At 38.6% G+C, this 21,792-nt stretch overlaps 1 protein-coding gene across 1 annotated transcript in view; it reads left to right on the forward strand.

The window, feature by feature from the left end:
* Nucleotides 1-21,622, forward strand: part of ECD (ecdysoneless cell cycle regulator) — a 28,272-nt gene extending 6,650 nt beyond the window's left edge. The window contains exons 4-14 of the mRNA XM_081105254.1: nt 1,102-1,189; nt 1,276-1,454; nt 2,727-2,919; nt 4,093-4,221; nt 5,867-5,995; nt 7,750-7,835; nt 15,199-15,305; nt 15,438-15,618; nt 16,942-17,009; nt 19,296-19,510; nt 21,335-21,622. Of these exons, the coding sequence (XP_080961380.1) occupies nt 1,102-1,189; nt 1,276-1,454; nt 2,727-2,919; nt 4,093-4,221; nt 5,867-5,995; nt 7,750-7,835; nt 15,199-15,305; nt 15,438-15,618; nt 16,942-17,009; nt 19,296-19,510; nt 21,335-21,565 (1,606 nt within the window). The 3' untranslated portion in view covers nt 21,566-21,622. The remainder of the gene's footprint in view (nt 1-1,101; nt 1,190-1,275; nt 1,455-2,726; nt 2,920-4,092; nt 4,222-5,866; nt 5,996-7,749; nt 7,836-15,198; nt 15,306-15,437; nt 15,619-16,941; nt 17,010-19,295; nt 19,511-21,334) is intronic.
* Nucleotides 21,623-21,792: the final 170 nt, after the last annotated feature.

Here is a 21,792-nt window from a genome sequence, read left to right on the forward strand (position 1 = left end):
GAGGGGGCAATACCTTTTTAAAAAAATGTTTTTATTGATTTCAGAGAGAGGAAGGGAGAGGAAGAGAGAGAGAAAAACATCAATCTGCTGCCTCCTGCACACCCCCTACTGGGGATCCAGCCTGCAACCCAGGCATGTGCTCTGACCAGGAATCAAACCGGTGACCTCCAGGTCATGGGAGAGGACGCTCAACCAACTCAGCCACACCGCGGGGCAGGGGCAATACCTTTTACGTGTAGATTCTGATATTTACATATTGATGGTTCATATCTAAACACCAGGCCTATAAAAGCTCTTTAAATTGTAGGTATTTTAATATATATTATATATATTTTTTCTTTTTTAAATATTTTATTGGTTTTTTACAGAGAGGAAAGGAGAGGGATAGAGAGTTAGAAACATCGATGAGAAAGAAACATCAATCAGCAGCCTCCTGCACACCTCCTACTGGGGATGTGCCCGCAACCAAGGTACATACCCCTGACTGGAATCGAACCCGGGACCCTTCAGTCCGCAGGCCGATGCTCCATCCACTGAGCCAAACCGGTCAGGGCTATTTTATATATTGATAAAAATACATAAAGTATATAAATATTATATGTATTTTATATATCTATAATATATATATAATATATCTCTCCCTATCTGAAATCAATAAAAACATATTTAAAAAATAAAATAAAAGTTGTACAATTGAGGCAAAATAAAATTATCTTTCAAGGCCCAAATAATACCTCTTCTATAAAGAGTTAACTAATCTTGGCTATATGTGATTTTTTTTCTTTTAAAACCCTATGGTACTTTGTATATTTTTTCATACTTTTGTCTACTGTTATTTATTTGTATACTTATTTTCTCTCCAACTCCCCCATACAATCTTACAGTCTTTTTCAGTGAAGCGTTCCATATTTAAAAAAACAAACTTAATATCTTAAACATTTGCTTAAACAATAGCAATCTACACACTCTACATACCTAGATATTTACTAAGATGAATGAAAAAGCATATTAGAATAAACAAGTATATTAATCAAAAAATCTGTATCATTACTGGCAAATATGTGCTTTATGAATGCAAAAGTGGAACTTTTTTTGCATTAGGATTGAAGACAATGATGGTGAATTCTTGTTAATAGAAGCTGCTGACTACCTCCCTAAATGGTTGGATCCTGATAATAGTGCTAATAGGGTAAGTACACACAAATGTGGAAAACTTAGGGAGATAAAATCATGTTGCAGTGCCTCGTATGAAAACTAAAATGTCATATTTTGCAGGTGTTTTTCTACCATGGGGAATTGTGCATTATTCCTGCACCGAGGAAACCTGGAGCAGTATCCTGGTTACCGACTGCACCCCCAACAATCCCACAAGCACTGAATATAATCTCAACACACCCAGAAAAAATTTTGGCTTCAGAATCTATACGAGCTGCTGTGAATAGGCGTATCAGAGGGTAAAAAAAAATAACATTTTCATTGCTAGTCAAGGAGCCTTATGCTTTAGGGCAGTTCAGGTCTTTCATTGAATGTAGAATTTCACCTAGATTAATACTAATTTTCATTCTGTCTTCATCCTTCATGAAATTGACTACCAAATTATACTTAAACTAGAGGCTCAGTGCACGAAATTTGTGCACGGATAGGGTCCCTAGGCCTGGCCGGTGATCAGGGCTGATCATAAGGTGATCGGGGGACCCCACTGGCACCAGCCATGGCTGGCCTGGGGCCTGCGGGCTGGGGGCAGCTCCTGCATTGAGTGTCTGTCCCCTGGTTGTCAGTGCGCATTGTTCTGCCGGTCGTTCTGCTGTTCAGTAAATTTGCATATTAGGCTTATTAAATAGGATAATTTAAAATCAAGAAATAATATATCTTTTAATTCCCATTTAAAAACGTTATAATTTAGTCTAAATATTTTTACATTATTTACCTTAGAAAGTAGTATTTATATCCATAGATTAGAATTCTGAGTGCTTTAGAAATAAAAACTTAAAGGAGCCAATGTGCTCAGGTTTTTTCAGTGGTTCTGGGGCTATTTGTGGAATTCTTTCACCTGTGTGGGACACTTTAGCTTCTAGTCAGAAGAGAAAGCCTAGGTCCAATAACATAGTAATTTATTCAAATTTTAGTACTTATTAAATATTTAGCACCACCAGGTCTTAACAATATTAAAAATTTCTTTTAGCCCTGGCCAGCGTGGGTCAGTTGGTTGGGCATCATCGTTGCGGTTCGATTCTCAGTCAGGGCACATGCCCTAGCGGGCTCAGTCCCCAGTAGAGGGTATGCAGGGGGCAGCTGATCGATGTTTCTCTCTCCCTCTTCCTTCCTCTCTCTAAAAATCAATTTTAAAATATTTTTAAATAAATCACTTAGCTTTGTTTCAGTATATTTTGAACCATTTTTAGAAGAATATTTGATTTTATCCTTGTTCTAAAGTATAATAGAGTAAAAAAACAAGTAAAAAAAGTATAGTAGAGTTTTCGTTTTGTTTTTATTGAACCACCTTAGTTCTTTTTTTAAATATTCAATTTCCTCCCAACTTTTCTCTTTTCCTCTCTTCTTTCCTGCAGTTTTTAGTATACACAGCATTTTTATCTTTAACTCTTTTGTCACTCTTTCTATCTCACAGTTGATGAACCAAGATAAGATGTTAAGAGAGAAGTAAATGGTATAAAAATTCTAGATATTTACATATTATAAAGTAAAAGTAATAATGTTACTTGTCACAGATACCCAGAAAAAATTCAAGCCTCCCTCCATCGAGCTCACTGCTTCCTTCCAGCTGGCATCGTGGCCGTGCTAAAGCAGCGCCCCCGACTGGTGGCCGCAGGAGTCCAGGCCTTTTACCTGCGTGACCCCATTGACCTGCGAGCCTGTCGTATTTTCAAGACATTCTTGCCTGAAACACGAATAATGACATCGGTAAGATATCACTCTTGATCATTTCGTTTGTCTCACTGGAGAGTTGAATGTTATTTTAATAGTTCACTTGAAAAAAATGGAAATATTCTGTTTCCTCATTGTAAGTTAATATGCTTTTTTCCCCTTTTTTCTTTCCTCCCATCCAGTGAAAGATTTAGAGACCTGACTCCCTATTTTATATCCCAATGTTTCCTAGCTATTTTTGGTCATATTGTCATAACATAAAACATTTCATTTCTTGCCTGGCCAGTGTGGTTCAGTAATTGTGCATTGACCTATGAACCAGGAGGTCACGGTTTGATTCCTGGTCGGGGCATATGCCTCGGTTGCAGGCTCAATGCCCAGTGGGGCTGTGCAGGAGGCAGCCGATCAATGATTCTCATAATTGATGTTTCTCCCTTCCTCTCTGAAATGAATAAAAATATATTTTTTAAAAAACAAAACAGATTTTTTTTTATTTCTTTTAGAGAATTGAGAATTATTTTTTAGCTCTGGCCGGCATGGCTCTGTTGGTGGGAGTGTCATCCCATGCACCAAAAGGTGGCGGGTTCGATTCCCAGTCAGGGCACATACCCAGGTTGCAGGTTCTATTCCCAGTCAGGGTGTGTAAGGGAGGCAACTGATTGATACTAATTAGATGTTTCCCTCTCTAAAAAATTCAGTTAGCATGGCCGGTGTCGCTCAGTGGTTGAGCATTAACCTATGAATCCAGAGGTCATGGTTGGATTCCTGGTCAGGGCACATGCAGTTGCGGGCTCAATCCCTGGTAGGGGGCGTGCAGGAAGCAGCCAATCAGTGATTCTCTCTCATCACTGATGTTTCTATTTCTCTCTCCCTCTCCCTTCCTCTCTGAAATCAATAAAAATATATTTTTTAAAAATCATTTAAAAAAAGAATTATTTTTATCTTCTACCCATCAAAATTGCCATATGATGTAACTAATAAGAATTTCATTAGTGATAACTAAAAAGCAGACAGTGCGGGTCCATTTTATGGCATGTGAATTATATCTCAATAAAGCCACTACTATGAAATATTGGCAGTGAATAGGTGGGGCCTTTGCCTTTCATATGAATTTGAAGCTCATAAATGAAGCTAGTTATTAACTATGAAATAATATTCAAATTTTAATTTTAAGAAAAGACTTATGTCTTTTTGTGTCTCAATGTCTAGGTCACCTTCACCAAATGTCTGTATGCACAGTTGATGCAACAAAGGTTTATGCCAGACCGGCGGAGTGGATTCAAACTGCCTCCTCCATCTCATCCCCAGTACCGAGCCCATGAATTGGGCATGAAGCTGGTAAAGTAGAACAGGAAAATTTTATTTTCTTCCTGTGTATATAAGGGCTCTTAAGAGAATAATGGCACAGCATATAAAGTTTAGAAATATATCCTATTTATGCAAAAATGTGGTAAAACATGGCATTTCAAATAAGAAGGAAAAATGGATTACTCAGTAAATGATGATAGGACTACTATGAAGCCGTCTGAATATTAAAGTTGATTCCCTCACACCTGTACCAAAGTAAATTCTAATTGGACCAAGTATTTAAATGAAAAAATTGAAACCATAAAATTTGAAATTTTGATAATCTGTGTAGGAAAGGCTTTCTAAGCATGACTTGAAATCATAAGCTAGAAAAGATTGATAAATTTGATTGTGTAAAAAGTAAACATTTCTCTGTGTGGAAAAAAAACAACACCCATATGTAAAGTCAAAAGAAAGTAAACATGGAGAAAATACTGTATTTTCAATTTAAATGACAAAGCTGATTTCTCTAATATATATAGTGTTCCTACAAGTTAATATGAAAAAAATACAAATCAATTAATAAAAAATGTTCAGAAACATAAAAAGATAGTCCAGAGAATAGGAAATACTACAGATTTTTAATCCAAACATGAAACATGTTGACCCTTGCTCATATGATAAAATAAATACCAATTAAACATACAAAGTAATATTTTCACCATTTGATTGGCAAGTATCAAAGAGTTTGATAATAGATACTGGATTAGTAAAACTATATAGAGAAAGAGATAGTACTATCAAACATTGATGGGTATATAAATTGATTCAGTGTTTTGGAACAAACTTTGTCAGTATCCTTCAACATTTAAAATGCACAAACCCTTCTGCTCAGCATCTTCGCTTCTAGAAATCTCTCCTCCATATACTTTATATGTGCACAGAGACATCGAGGATACTCATGAACATTGTTTGTAGTAGCAAAGATTGAGAACTACCTACATGTCTATTAGTAGGGAAACGGATAAATTATGGTCTATCTATGAAATGAGAGGATTAAATTCATGTGTGCTCATAGAAAATGATCTTCAAGGCATATGACAAAAAGAAAAAGCAGGTTTAGAGCAGTGTGTATGTTGCCCTTGAGTGACAAAAGGGATGGAGCAGGAGGATGTGCATACACAGCTACACCCTATCCGCTGAGTGCATGGATTACTTCTGAGGTGATGTGCAATAAATCGGTAACAGCCGTTTCCTCTGCAGTGACCAGGGAAGCTCCCTGTTGGAATTATTTTGCCATGTGCATTTATATTTTTTTAATGAAAGGATTCTTAAAATGAAGTGACTTTTCTCCCTTTATTATGTCTGAGACCATGATCAATTCATTGATAATTTCTGTTTGACGAGAAGCCTGCAAGCCTTTTTTTAAGCAAACAAATGAATTTAAATTCTAGTTTAATCATCAGCAAGAAATCTCTTTGAAGAGAACAATCTTGTTTTGTATTACTTACTTCTCCTCTATAATTTTTAGTAATCTACGGAGGTTGAGAAACTTGGAAATAGAGTCGGATTTTTCATAAATTTCAAAAAGTGTTATAAATGTCCATATGTTCTTGTGTCCAGTCACCTAATTCTTGGGAGTGTCTAAAGGGAAAGAAAGTAACCTGATAATAAAAATATTGTCTGTTCCATCTAGGCTCACGGGTTTGAGATTCTGTGCTCCAAATGTCACCCACATTTTTCTGACTCCAAGAAATCCCCTGTGACTTCCTCACCACTCTGGGCTGGCTTCCTGGACAGTCTGAAGAAGAACGATTACTTTAAGGTAGGACTTGGCAATGCTTTTTTAAATTGTACTGTTCACGGAAAATCAAGCCAGTGATTCAAAGTCCTATGGTCCAAGTTTAATGTGGAACATAATTATAGGAGCTAGAATTTAAAGGAACCATTCTAATTCAGTGGTAATGATGGGGTGTCCATGAATCGTTGCCAGTATTAGAAAAGTTAATAACATTTCTCTAAAGGGATAAAAGTTATTTGTATCTATTGAACGATTGTCACAAATCTGTAAAGCAAACATGAAGACACCAAATAACAAAATTAGCAAAGATAGGGATTTAAAAAATTACAAAAAACCAACTAGTAAATTTATTTTAACATATTCACTCTCACAGTAGTAAATATATGCATGTGAGCACAGTAATAAAGACTGTTTTCATTTAGGTAAAAAAGGATATGAGTGGTATTCAGTGTTGCTGAGAGTATAGTGAAATTAATACTCCTATACATTGCTGGTAACATTGTAAATTAATATACAGAACCTTAGCTACAAAGTAATTTAGTAGTGTGTCCCAAGAGCTAAAGAAAGATTCAAACTCAGAGCCTTCACTTTGAACAGTGTAGTTTAAGGAAACATCAAAGCAATAGAAAAGTCCATACAAATATGATTATAAAGATTGTGTACCAATATGTAAAAGCACTTATAGTATATATATCTATATTTTTAAATTTTTTATTGATTTCAGAGAGGAAGGACAAGGGAGAGAGAGATAGAAACATCAGTGATGAGAGAGAATCATTGATCAGCTGCCTCTTGCACACCCCACGCTGAGGATCGAGCCTGCAACCCAGGAATCGAACCATGACCTCCTAATTCTTAGGTCAACGCTCAACCACTGTGCCACACCAGCCGGGCTATAGTATATTTATAAATATTTTTTTTTAAATATATTTTATTGATTTTTTACAGAGAGGAAGGGAGAGAGATAGAGAGTTAGAAACATCGATCAGCTGCCTCACGCACATCTCCCACTGGGGATGTGCCCGCAACCCAGGTACGTGCCCTTGACCGGAATCGAACCCGGGACCCCTCAGTCCGCAGGCCGACACTCTATCCACTGAGCCAAACCGGTTTCGGCGTATATTTTTAATGAGTATAAAATATTAAGTATAAATGCCACTATAAGAATGTATGTGAAAAATCATAGTTAAGGTGGGATTATACTGTTATTTTGGTTCTATTTGTACTTTATCTTATAAATTATAAATCAATGATTTCTTAATAATTAATTAATAGAAAATGGTAGAAAACCTTCCAAATTGGAAAGAGACCCTTAACAGTGAAAATGATTAGGAACCATTACCTCTAACCTAGTCCCTTATTTGAAGAACCCAGAGCCCAAACAGGTACATTAATGACGAGACAGGGACTCGGACTCGGGCCTCATGATTCCTGAGCAATAGGCTATGTTCTGCCTCCCGGAAAGTTGCTGGTAAGCAGGTCACGGAAACCATCCCCACACGCCACGATATTTTGAGTTTAATTTAAAAAATCAATTTGCATGAATATTATAAAAATAAATATATTACAGTTTGGTTGTTCTTGAATATTTTCAGCTGAAAATTCTCACGAAAAATGATTTTAAAGTTGGTCAGGGCTGCCACTTAGGGAAAACATTTTTTTTAATAGACGCACGTGGCGTGGAGAAGGTCCGCTGCTTGCGTCTACAGATGCTTATGGCGTACAATGGGTAAATGACACTGTAAATAATGTTCTGATAGGCTGTTATTATCTTTTAGGGACTGATAGAAGGTTCTGCACAGTACCAGGAGAGACTAGAAATGGCAAAGAACTACTTCCAACTCTCAGTAAACCGGCCAGAAAGGTGAGTGTGTCACTACTTAATCATGGCAGCAGAAAGGTAACTGCCAGAAGTTAACAAGTTGCTTTCCCTTAAGAATAGTTGCAGAAATTGGAGTTTACATATTTAGACAGTTAATGGCAAGGATCATGATGACTGAAGGGGTTGGGGCTGGGGGAGAGGTGCTGTGCATTTGATCCTTGGCACTGATTGCTATTACCATCATCATCATTGGATAATAGCTAACACGTATTCAGTACTTACAAAGCATAGGCCACTTTAAACTCGTTTAGTTCCCCCTTACAACCCTATGAAATAAGTATGATTGTTATTGTTCCCCATTTACAGCTGAGAAGCTGAGGCCAAGAGAGATTAAGTAATTGGCCAGGGGTCACACAGAGCTAATAAGTGACAGAGCTAAGACTCACACTCAGACACTTTGGTATCCAGCCATGTGCTTAATTCCTGTGGGAGTTCTGGGCTGTGGTTAGCTATTTTAGGGAGGTCTAAAACACAGGATGAATCCCTGGCTGGTTTGGTTTAGGATAGAGTGCTGGCCCGCGGACTGAAGGGTCCCGGGTTTGATTCTGATCAAGGGCATGTACCTCGGTTGCGGGCTCTATTCCCAGTAGGGGGCATGCAGGAGGCAGCTGATGGGTGTTTCTCATTGATGTTTCTGACTCTCTGTCCTCTCCCTGCCTCTCTGTAAAGAAATCAATGAAAATATATTCTTTCTTTTTTTAAATATATTCTTAAAAAATAAAACAGGATGAAGCAGGCAGCTTCCAAATCAAGGCTCAACATTTTTACTATTGGCAAAAAATTGCATGTAGCTTAAATGTCTAAAATTTCAATTATGTTGCAGGAGAGACCTTCATTCCCTCAACCAGATAATTTCTAAATAGTTTAAAACCAACCTCACATCTCCCTTCAGACCTATTCTTGAATTTCCAATTTTTTGAATAGCTGAAATTTTTTAAATAGCTGAATTAATATCATAGACTACCTCCCAGTGTCTTTGTTAAAAAAATTTTTTTATTGATTTCAGAGACAGGAAAGGAGAGGGAGAGAGAGAAACATCAGTGATGAGAGAGAACCATCAGTCGGCTGCCTCCTGCACGCCACCTACTGGGGATGGAGCCGGCAACCTAAGCATGTGCCCTGACCGGAAACCAAACCAATGACCTCCCATTCATGGGTTGATGCTCATCCATTGAGCCACACTGGTCGGGCCCCACTGTTTTTTAATAGGACCCCCATTCTTCTATCACCCAGACCTCTGGGCTGTCCTTGAATCTGAGACCCCACAGCCTGTTAAATATCTTGTGTCTGCATTCCTCTTTCTTACTGCCCACCTACACTAATTATTTATTCCTTGAGCTATGACAATATCTATGTGTTTCTCAATTTCTAGTTACTTTCTCTTTCAATTCAACTATTAGAGCCAGGAAAATCTGTTTGAAATAAATCTCCTCTCCTAAAAAAGTATTTGGGATTGTGATAGTGAAAAATTACACACAATCTAAGTGTCTATCAATAATAGATACATGAATTACAATGTCTTTATTTAGAGATTAGCTAAATACACATAAGTCTAATTCAGGATTTCACAGTCTCAGCACTATTTACATTTTGGACCTGATAATTCTTTGTTGTGGGTGACTCTCCTGTGCATCATAGTATATTTAGCAGCATCCCTTGGCCCAGCCGTGGGCAAACTACGAAATGAATAAAACTATTGAAAAAAAAGATCGTACCCTTTTATGTAATGATGTTTACTTTGAATTTATATTAGTTCACACAAACACTCCATCCATGCTTTTGTTCCGGCCCTCCAGTCCAGTTTAAGAACCCATTGTGGCCCTCGAGTCAAAAAGTTTGCCCACCCCTGCCTTGGCCTCTACCCAGTAAATGCCATTCGGACTCCCTCCAACCCCAGTTGTGGCAACCGAAAGTGTCACCACACATTGTCAAATGTCCCCTGGGGGACAAAATTGACCCCCGTTGAAAACCTCATATATATTCATTTATTCAACAAATAAATTTAGGTATCTCCTATGTACTAGACCCTATTCCGGACACTGGGGAATCCAATAAACCCGAAGTCTGCCTGCCCTTATAGAGCTTACACACTAGCGTAGGAGAACGATGGTTAACCACTACATGATATTAGATGGTGATAAGTGCTTTGAAGAAAAAGCTGTCTATGGGAGAGAGAAGTGGGCTGCTATTTTAGCTAGGTTGGGTAAGGAGGCCCTTCCAATGAGAAGAGACATGAGCGAAGTGAGGGAATGAGGCATACACGTCTTTGTGGGAATAATGTTCCAGGTAAAGAGAACAAACCGCAAATGCAACATAGAAATACCCCCACAAACACACACAGGGGCCCAGAATGATACTTGTTAGAGCAGAGAGTGGATTGGAACTGGTGGTGCTGGTCATCACAGGAAACAGTAGCTTTATTTATGTTTTTAATAGATAAAAGCCTGGCTCTGTGCACTGAAAGGTTGCAAGTTCGAGTCCTGGTCAGGGCACATACCCATATTGCAGGATTGCTCCCCAGTTGGAGTGTGCACAGGAGGCAGCCAATCAATGTTTCTCTCTTCCCCTCTCTCTAAAAATTAATAAAGACATATTTTTTAAAAAATAAAGTACATATACATGTTACTAGTTTGATATTTTTAATGTTAAATGTATAAATATAACCATGTATTTAGAAGTAAATATAACAATATTATAATTCTGGGTCGTAGGAATATGGACATTTGTTATATTATCTTTTGTACTAGTTTGTATTCAAATCTCTTAAACTAAAAGTAAAAATAGCAAAGAAGTCATCATTGATCACCCACTGCTTATTTCATTGTGCCCAAACTTCTTAACCTTTTTAGGCTCACTGTGCTCTCATCTCAGTCCATCCATCTGTTCAGGCTCATCTTCCACACTTAAGCCAAACCAACTGCCGCTTGCTCTCTGAACATATTCCTCACTTCTCTGCCTCTATACAAATGCTCTTTTTTTTTCTCTTGCCTAAAGCTTCTCTAACCTATCTTACCTGTCAAAATCCTCCCCATTCTTTACGGCCTAACTCAATTACTTCCATTCTCTTACTTTTTAAAAAAATACATATTTTATTGATTTTAGAAAGGAAGGGAGAGGGGGGGAGAGATAGAAACATCAATGATGAGAGAGAATCATTGACTGGCTGCCTCCTACATGCCCCCTATGGGGATTGAGCCTGCAACCCAGGCATGTGCCCTTGGCCGGAATTGAACCTGGGACCCTTTGGTTCACAGGCTGGCGCTCTATCCATTAGGCCAAACCAGCACAGTGGTCAGCAAACTGCAGCTCGGCAAACCGTGGCTCACGAGCCACATACGGCTCTTTGGCCCCTTGAGTGTGGCTCTTCCACAAAATACCGGCTCTTCCACAAAATACCGACTTCTCTGCATGGGCCACGAAGTTTCAATTGCACTGTACGTGCATGTCCACATGTGGTATTTTGTGGAAGAGCCACACTCAAGGGGCCAAAGAGCCGCATGTGGCTCGCGAGCCGCGGTTTGCCGACCACGGAGCTAGGGCATCTCTTACTTTTTTTTTTTAACTTCTCTGCTTTCATCTCAGTGAATGACTTTCCCTATCATGTGGTATTCCTGTATGATTTTATATTTTATCATTTATTATGATTATTTGTAAATTTTTTCCTCCCCTAGTCATATTTACCTAATATGGAGTAGGGACAATATTTTTATCACCAATGTGATTTAGCAAGGCATGCAAATATTTATCAAATGAAGGCAAGTTCATTATATAACTTGATTTGTTCCTTTCTGAATAGCTCAGACAGGGTTCTATGAATTTATATAACAAGTCACATCACCGTCATAAAATAGCTCATTCATGTAAACAATCTCAGTGCATATTTCCTCATCAGTATTTAGTAGGAGGAGCACAAACTAGCGTCAGAAGGCTTGATTTCAGGCCACTTTCAGCAGTCGCCAACCTTTCGGACCTCACAGACCACCAGCGGTCCACAGACTGCTGAAGTGACTTCCCAAAAGTTGTAGAACTCACTGGACTTTGATTTTCTCATCTTTAAAAGAGGATAGTAATTAGAGGACTGAATAAGAAAATGTATTTTTTAAGTGCTAGTCTAACATATAATACCTGTTTTACTTTTTGTTCATACTTCCCTCTGGGTTTTCTTTCCTCATATATAATATAAATACAAATTGAAAAAGGTGTTATACTAGATCAGCAGCTTCATAATGATCTTCTATGGAGCTCACAGAGACAGAGGGAAGACCGAGTAGGTAGGTCTCTGAGTCTCCAGCCTCCATTTCAACCAAAGCGAGACCTTTTTCCAGCTTTATTGACAAAATTGTAAGATCTTTGAAGCATACATTGTGGTGATTTAATATGTGTACACATTATGAAAGGATTCCCCCAACCAGTTATTTAACACATCTATCACCTCAATTATTTATTTATTTGGTGAAAAAATTTAAGGTCTGTTGTTTTAGCAGATTTCAATTACATAATACAGTCCTATCAGCTGTAGTCATGTTTTACATTAGCTCCTAAGCCAAAAGCCATCTTCTAGCTAAAAGTTTACCCTCTTGCCAGCTCCTTCCTGTTTGCCTCATCCACTCTTCTACTCTGTGTTCCTATGAGTTGGACTTTGTGTTTTAGATTCCATATATAGGTGATACCATGCAGTATCTGCATTTCTTTATCCGGCTTACTCCATTTAGCATAATGCCCTCAGGTTCCATCATGTTGTAGCTAATGGCAGGATTCCTTCTCTCTCATGGCTGAGTAACATTCTATATATATATATACACACACACACACACACACACACACACACACACACACACACATCTTCGTTCACTCATCTGTTGATGGACATTTAGGTTGTTTCCATATCTTGGCTACTGTGAATAATGCAGCAATGAACATGGGCGTGCAGGCATATTTTCAGTATTCTATTTTCATTTCCTTTGAATAAATACCTAGAAGTGGACTTGCTGGTTCATGTGGGAGCTCTGGTTTTAATTTTCGAGGAGTCTCCGTGCTGTATTCTGTAGTGGCTATACCAATTTACATCCCCCCCAAATGTGCACAGGGTTCCCTCTTCTCCACAGCCTTGCCAGCACTTGTTACGTCTGGTCTTTTAGATAAGCCATGCTAAAAGTTATGCGGTAATATCTTATTGTGGCTTTAATTTCCATTTCCCTGATGATTAGTGATGTTAAGCACCTCTTCATGTACCTGTTAGCCATTTGTATGTCTTCTTTGGAAAAATATCTATTTAGTTCCTCTGCCCATTTAAAAAAAAATTTTAATTGAATTTATTTGGGTGACATTTATACTAATAAAACCTAGGTGGCCCTCGTGCCCTCGCGTGATGCCCTCACGTCATCACAAGATGGCCGGCTGGGGAGGGCAGTTGTGGGCGATCAGGCCAGCAGGGGAGGGCAATTAGGGGTGACTAGGCCGGCAGGGGAGGGTAGTGGGGGCCATCAGGCTGGCAGAGGAGGGCAGTTGGGGGCGACCGGGCCGGCAGGGGAGCAGTTAGGCATCAATCAGGCCGGCAGGGGAGCGGTTAGGGGGCGATCAGGCAGGCAGGCAGGCAAGTGGGGCAGTTAGGGGCGACCAGGCAGGCAGGCAGGTGAGCAATTAGGAGCCAGCGGTCCAGGATTGTGAGAGGGATGTCCACCGGCCAATTTAGGCCTCATCTGGGATCAGGCCTAAACCAGCAGGTAGACATCTCCCAAGGGGTCCCAGATTGGAGAGGGTGCAGGCTGGGCTGAGGGACAGCCCCCTACCGTGCACAAATTTTGTGCACCGGGCCTCTAGTTGGTTAATAAAAATATTTAGTTCTCAGCGGTAAAATTTTATGATACATCATCTGAATATTGTATTGTGTGTTCAAGCCCCAAGTCAAGTCTCCTTCCATTACCATTTATCCTCCCTTTACCCTCTTCTGCCTCCTCCACCACCCTTTCCCTCTGGTAATTGCCATACTGTTGTCTTTGTCTATGAGTTTTGTTGTTGCATGTTTTTTGTTTGTGTGTGTGTGTATGTGAGGTCTTTTTGTTGTTTAATCCCTTCACCTTTTTCACCCATGCTGTTTTGATTACTATGGCCTTATAGTATAGTTTGATATCAGGTAGCATGATTCCCCTGACTTTGTTCTTCTTTCTTAAGATTGCTGAGCCTATTTGGGTTCCTTTATGGTTCCACATAAATTTTTGGAATATTTTTTCTAGTTCTGTGAAATACACTTGCTAGGAATTGTGTTGAATCTATAGATTGCTTTGGGTAGTATGAACATTTTAATGATGTTAATTCTTCCTATTCATGAACACTTATTTGTTCCACTTATTTGTATCTTCTTCAGTTTCTTTCTTCAGGGTCTTATAATTTTCCAAGTGTAGGTCTTTTACATTCTTGGTTAAATTATACCTAAATCTTTTCTCTTTTTTTTGATGTAATTGTAAATGGGATTGTTCTCTTGGTTTCCCTTTCTGATACTTCATTATTGTTGAATAAAAATGCAACTGATCTCTAGATATTTATTTAGTATCCTGCTACTTTACTGAATTCATTGATCAGTTCTGGTAGTTTTTTGGTGGAATATTTAGGTTTCTCTATAATCATGTCATCTGCAAATAATGACAGTTTTATTTCTTTCTCCCTTTGCCCATTTTTAATTTTTTTAAATTTATCTTTATTGTTGAAAGTGTTACAGATATCCCCCATTCCCCTCATTTTTAAAATTGGATTGTTTGGGTTTTTTTTTCACTTTTGAGTTGTATGAATTCTGTATATATCTTGGATGTTAATCCCTTATCAGATATATGTTTTACAAGCATTTTCTCCCACTTAGCAGGCTGCCTTTTCATTTTGTTGATGGTTTTATTTGCTGTATAAAGCAGTTTTGCTTTGAGCTTTTTTATATTTTAGAGTTCTTGGTAAATTTTATTTGAGAAAAGGAGGTCTGTATCTTTTCTGTTAATCCTCACTGGAAGATATTTTTCCATTGACTTTTAGAGAGAGTGGAAGAGAGAGGGAAAGACAGAGAGAAACATCGATGTGTGAGAGAAACACATTTATTGGTTGCCTCCTGCATCTGCCTGATCAGGGCTCCGGGCAGGGAGGAGCCTGCAACCAACGTACATGCCCTTGATCGGAATCGAGCCTGGAACCCTTTGGTCTGCCAGCCGATGCTCTATCCATTGAGCAACACTGGCTAGGTTGGGGTCTGTATTTTAAAAGCAAATTAGACTAGGTAATTCCTTGCAACTTTAAAATGCTATGTTTTTGTGATTATTATTCTGAGCAAGTGCTCTTATAAAAAAAAATTACTTTTTTTTTATAGCTCTGTTGCTATGAGCCCAGGTGAAGAAATCTTAACCTTATTACAGACATTACCATTTGATATCGAAGAGCTTAAGAAAGAAGAAGCTAATCTTCCCCCAGAAGATGGTAAGTGAAGGGCCAGGAGAGAGCAGATGGGTTAGGAAAAATTAAAACATTCCACTAAGTCTCAGAGAGTCCTTTCCCGAGAGAAGCTTTCACGTGAATGTGGTATGGCAGCATCACGCTTTCTCCTTTCAGATGACCAGTGGTTAGATCTCTCACCAGATCAGCTGGACCAGCTCCTGCAAGAAGCTGCTGGCAAAAAAGACCCAGAGCCCATTTCCGAGGAGAAGGAGCACTACGACTTAACTCAAGTCTCAAAGAGCATGAAAGCTTTCATATCCAAAGTTTCCACCCACAAAGGAGCAGAGCTGCCTCGGTAATTTGTGTTAAAGTACATACCTATAGTCATAACCAAGATGTTGAAGTCATCCATCACTGCCAAGTGCACACTTTTTTTTTAAGTAAATGGTTTGTAATGCTTTGTTTCCCTGTTTTGGTATCTAGTAGCATAATTTACTTATCTGGAGTCAGGTTTCTAGTGATCTTATCCTTTGCAATCTCAAAGCCACCATCTCAGAGTGGTTCAGAGCAACTGTGCATTTTACTCTTTCAACTTTTACTCAGAACCTTATGGGCTCCTCACATCCAGCTCTCAGCAAGCTCAGACTTCTCATCTCCCACCTGCATATTGGAAGCTTCAAACTCAAAAGAGTGGGAGGAAATAATAGAAGAATTAGGAAGTTATATTTGGCAAGTAATGGGGAAAAAAGATAGATGGAATTGTTACTTGCACAGCAAAAATATCTTTATCAATGTTGATGCTATGGAGCTCATGAGATGACTACAATTTATGTTCAATATTCTCTCTTCAAAACAGCAGGGGTAAAGGAAAGTTTGTTCTTAATCATTTTTAAAGATTTGGTTCTTAAAGAACTTTTTTTGGCTAATGTTAGCTATATCTTGTAGGAGTTTGAAAAGGGTGGGTAGATCCTTAAATGAGCTTAAAGTTAAATGTGCATAAACAAAGTGCAGTTTTTACTTTGATTTTATCAGTATTTCCCATTTCTGTTGCCCTGCAAGACCAGTAAGTATAAGGATTTTTAAAATTTAAACTACTGCCCAGCTAGTGTAGCTCAGTTGGTTGAGCGTCAGCCCGTGCACCAGAAGATTACTAGTTTGATTCCCGATCAGGGCACATGCCCAGGTTTTGGGCTCAATCCCCAGTAGGGGGTGTGCAGGAGGCAGCCGATCAATGATTTCCTCTCATCGTTGATGTTTCTATCTCTCCCTCTCCCTTCCTCTATGAAATCAATAAAAAAATATATATTTTTTAAAAAATATATTTTAGCCCTAGCCTGTTTGGCTCAGTGGATAGAGTGTTGACCTGCGGACTAAAGGGTCCTGGGTTCAATTCCGAGCGAGTTGCTGGCTTGATCCCCACTGGGGGGCGTGCAGGAGGCAGCCAATCAATTATTCTCTCTCTTTGTTGTTTCTCTCTCTACCTCTCCCTTCTCTAACATCAATAAGAATATATTTAAATATATGTTTTTTAAATAAATAAATAAAATTTAAACTACAGTTTTCTTGTTGCACCTCTTTTGAGGTTATATCTCTAGTAGTGTTCCTAAGAATGGGACTTTAGAAAAAGTTTCAAAGAGTTATGTTCTAGATAAATTGTTTTTTTCATTTAATTTTGCAGAGACCCTTCTGAAACTCCAATCACTTTTGATGCAGATTCTTTCCTTAATTATTTTGATAAGATTTTAGGTAAGTTACAGTGTGATGTTTGTTTTCATTTTGAAAGTAGTATGGGTAGGGAAGTGGATCATTAGATCTTTCGGAAGACAAAACAATGCTTTCTCTTCATAATTTTGAGTTGCTTTCAACAATGAATTCCTGCTGTCTTGAATGATTCTGCAGAGGATGTTTAGCTCAGTGCTTAACATAGTAGTTGCTTAAATACTAGAAGCCAGATGCGTGAAATTCGTGCAAGAGGCTCGGCCCATCGCAGCCCCAGCTGTCTCACAGCCCTGCCCACTAGTCCAGAAGGTGGTCCAAAAGGTCGTTCCGCTGTCCGGTCTAATTAGCATATTAGCTCTTTATTATATAGGATTTGTTGAATGAGTGAATGCTGTGTGTTAGAGTTTACCTTGGCTCCCAGATTACATTATTTTTTCTCTTTTATACTTACAGCACTTACATACTAATAATAGCCAAATAGCCTAATAAGAGAAATCAACAATGGATATGAAAAGGTATAGCCTTGAAGAAGAAGTATAGTTAATAAATATTTGAAAACAGTTAACTGTTTCTCGTATGCAAGTAAATACACAGTAAAAATAAGAGATTACTTTTTTGCCCACCATATTGGCAAAAATTTAAAAGAATGATGATAACCAGTTTTCTCAGGAGTTAGAGAAATTAGCACTGTTCAAAGCGGGGGAGGGGGGCGAAGTGTAAGTCATCTTTCCTCAGGACAGTTTGGTACTCTAGAATGTTTATAACCTTTGCATTAGCAATTTCTTTTTTTTAAAATATATTTTATTCATTTTTTACAGAGAGGAAGGGAGAGGGATAGAGAGTTAGAAACATCGATGAGAGAGAAACATCGATCAGCTGCCTCCTGCACACTCCCTACTGGGTATGTGCCTGAAACCAAGGTACATGCCCTTGGCTGGAATCAAACCTGGGACCCTTGAGTCCGCAGGCCAATGAATGCTCTATCCACTGAGCCAAACTGATTAGGGCTGCCTTAACAATTTCGATTCCGGGAATTTATGAAAAAGATATATGTGCTAAGATGACGACTGCAGCATTGTAGTAGCAGAAAAATTGGAATATCCTAAATGTCTATCACAAGGGAAATGGTTAAATAAATTATAGTACAGCTGACCCTTGAACAACATGGGACTAAACCATATGGGTCCACTTACACGTAAATACTGTAAATGTGCCGAAACCGGTTTGGCTCAGTGGATGGAGCGTTGGCCTGCGGACTGAAAGGTCCCGGGTTCGATTCCGGTCAAGGGCATGTACTTGGGTTGCGGGCACATCCCCAGTAGGAGGTGTGCAAGAGGCAGCTGATCGATGTTTCTCTCTCATCGATGTTTCTAACTCTCTATCTCTCTCCCTTCCTCTCTGTAAAAAATCAATAAAATATATTTAAAAAAAAATACTGTAAATGTATTTTCTCTGCCTTATGATTTTCTTAACACTTTCTTTTCTCCAGCCTTCTTTATCATAAGAATTCAGTATATAATACATATAACATACAAAATATATGTTAATCAACTGTGTGTGTCATCGGTAAGGCTTCTGGTCCACAGTAGGCTATTAGTAATGTTTTCGGGAAGTCGAAAGTTTTATGCATTGTCCAAGGGTCAGCTGTATACCCTTTTATGAAATGCTTGGTAATGAGGACAGAGCTGCATAAAGGTCTGGATAGCCACCAAACTGTTAAAAGATGCCTAACTCAAGGAAGAGAGTGAAATGTGAGGCAGTAATTCTGAGCATCCCGTCTGCATGCCCCTAGCCTGCCGAGACAGTTCACATGAATGTTCACATCAAAGTGTATTATGCAGCCCAGCTGGTGTAGTTCATTGGCTGAGTAAGCGTTGACCTGTGAACCAAGAGGTCACAGTTCAATTCCTGGTCAAGGGCATATGCCTGGGTTGCAGGCTTGATCTCCAGTAGAGGGCATGCAAGAAGCAGCCGATCAATGAGTCTCTCTCATTGATGTCTCTTTCTCTCTCTCTCCTTTCCTCTCTGAAACGAATAAAAATATATTTTTTTTAAAAATCTATTCATGCATATCATAGTTTTTAAATTTTTAAGTGAATTAATTCACTTTAAAAAAAAGAGTTGAATCTTTCATTTCAGCTTGTGTGCTTTTCTGAAAATATCTGCCAGCAGTACCATTTTCTGGAAGTGATTTTTGTGAAGGAGTTTGCCTGTGTATATTGGTTCTTTCCTGCAAATAATATTCTAAGTCTTTTGGGAGATGTAATCACTCAAAATTTTTTACCAAGTGGCATTTTCTGTGTTGGTATGTAGGACCAAGGCCTCCTGAATCAGACTCCGATGACCAGGATGAGGAAGACTTTGAATCTTTAGAAAGTGATGATGACTTGGATTTTGAAACACAGGAACCTGGGGAAGAAGCATCTGTAAAAGGAACACTTGATGATCTCAAGTCATACATGGCCCAGATGGACCGGGAACTGGCACATACCAGCATTGGCAAAAGTTTCGCCACCCAGAAGCAAATGGTATGTGTGTGTTTAACTTCTTTTCCTTTCTGAGTCTATTACAAAGGATAGCTAAAAACATATGTTATCTTAGTGGGTTTTTTTGTTTGTGATCATTTTTTTTGTGATAAATTTGATTTTTTAAATTTGAAATAAATAAGAATAATAATTTTTCCTAACTCTGGTTGGATGAGGGATTATTAACTTTATTTTCCTAAAATAAGCTTAATTATATTACTTTGTTATCTCTCAGGATTTAAAATAATGTCATGTGATGTGTTGAAATTAGTATGTGATACTAAGAGCTTACATTGATTTTTTTAAAAAGAAGAAATGTCTCTAAATACCCAAATATTTTTGAAATCTTAATAGTATTTGATTTGTAAGTTTCCCTAATTTAGAGCCAAATGTAGAATTCATCTCCCATTCGTGTTTTAATCCCACTGATTATACCAGCACTATAATACTAGACAAAGAGGCGTCTCATGGATGAGTGTTTGAAATCCATCTCTGTGACTGTCCATTAATAAATAATCCTCATGTCATAGAACCAAATGAGACAACAGTAAAACTCATAATGGACCTTAATGTTATTCCCTTGTTTTGATCATCTAAACCACATTTAAAATTATAACCACTTTTTTTAAAAATATATATTTTATTGATTTTTTTACAGAGAGGGAGAGGGATAGAGAGTTAGAAACATCCATGAGAGAGAAACATCCATCAGCTGCCTCCCGCACACCCCCTACTAGGGATGTGCCCGCAACCAAGGTACATGCCCTTGACCAGTATCGAACCTGGGACTCTTCAGTCCACAGGCTGATGCTCTAGCCACTGAGCCAAACTGGTCAGGGCAAATTATAACCACTTTTAATATTGCCAGAACCTAATAGAAACCATACATTAGATTTATCTAAAGTAGTGTTTCTTAAGTGGTAGTGTGAATATGAATCACCTAACCATATTAAAATATAGATTCTGGTTAAGTATGTCTGAGGTGTGGCCTCAGATTTTACATTTTTAACAAGCTCTGAAGCGATGCACATGCTACTGGTCCATGGACCACTTGGAGTAGATCAAGCTGCATCTTTCAAATCCTTTCCCCAACCTGTGAAATCAGAGGCTTGAGTAACAATTCAGAGTCTTTGTGGTTCAACCCCAAGAAGCGTCAGGGTTTTTTTTGTTGTTTTTTTTTTTAATATATTTTATTGATTTTTTACAGAGAGGAAGGGAAAGAGATAGAGAGTTAGAAACATCGATGAGAGAGAAACATCGATCAGCTGCCTCCTGCACATCTCCTACTGGGGATGTGCCCGCAACCCAGGTACATGCCCTTGACCGGAATCGAACCTGGGACCCTTCAGTCCGCAGGCCGACGCTCTATCCACTGAGCCAAACCGGTTTTGGCAGAAGTGTCAGGTTTTTACTTTGCTTTTTCATTGGGAAAAAGAAAAGAAAATTTAGTTTCTTTTACTTAGGAAAAAATTTACATTCTTTTTTAAAATGTTTGTTTTTATGTTTATTTTTTTAAAACTGTTAGGCATCGTATAAATAAATATACGTCTTTAACCCTGGTTATCTCCCTTAGGCTATTTCAGAATAGGGAAGAAAGTCATTCAATTTGTAGTGCCTGAAACTTTTACTACAAAGGAGTGTATTATAGTCTTTGGAACCAAATTTTAATACATGTGTTAAATTAAATAGTTTACTAGACTTCGTTTTTATTTTCTATCAAGAAGAGTAATTTGGAATTCAATTTTCCATTGTTGGTTAGGTTTGCATTGTAACTACCACAGCCTATTGACATATTATCCCATGATTTTCTTTCCCTCCATGAATAAGGAATCTCTAGCCCAGCCTACCAATAGCAATTCAGATGAGGAAGATTCTGGTGCAGGAGACTCTGGTATGACGCCGGTGGATGTAGACCTAAACCTGGTTTCAAATATATTGGAATCGTACAGTTCCCAGGCCGGACTGGCCGGACCGGCTTCCAACCTCTTACAGAGCATGGGAGTGCAGCTGCCGGACAACACTGACCCCAGACCCACACGTAAGCCAGCGGAAGACTAACCAGCCCATCGAGCCTGTCGTTTCTCTTTTAAATAAATATTGAACCGGAGTGTGCTCCTTTCTAGTTTAGAGTACTCATTTAGTAAAAAATATTTCTTCAGCCCTAACCGGTTTGGCTCAGTGGATAGAGAGTCAGCCCCCGAACTGAAGAGTCCCTGGTTTCTGGTCAAGAGCATGTACCTTGGTTGCAGGCACATCCCCAGTAGAGGGCATGCAGGAGGCAGCTG

This window comes from Myotis nattereri, assembly GCF_964212035.1.
Source record: "Myotis nattereri genome assembly, chromosome: 13".
Lineage (NCBI taxonomy): Eukaryota > Metazoa > Chordata > Mammalia > Chiroptera > Vespertilionidae > Myotis > Myotis nattereri.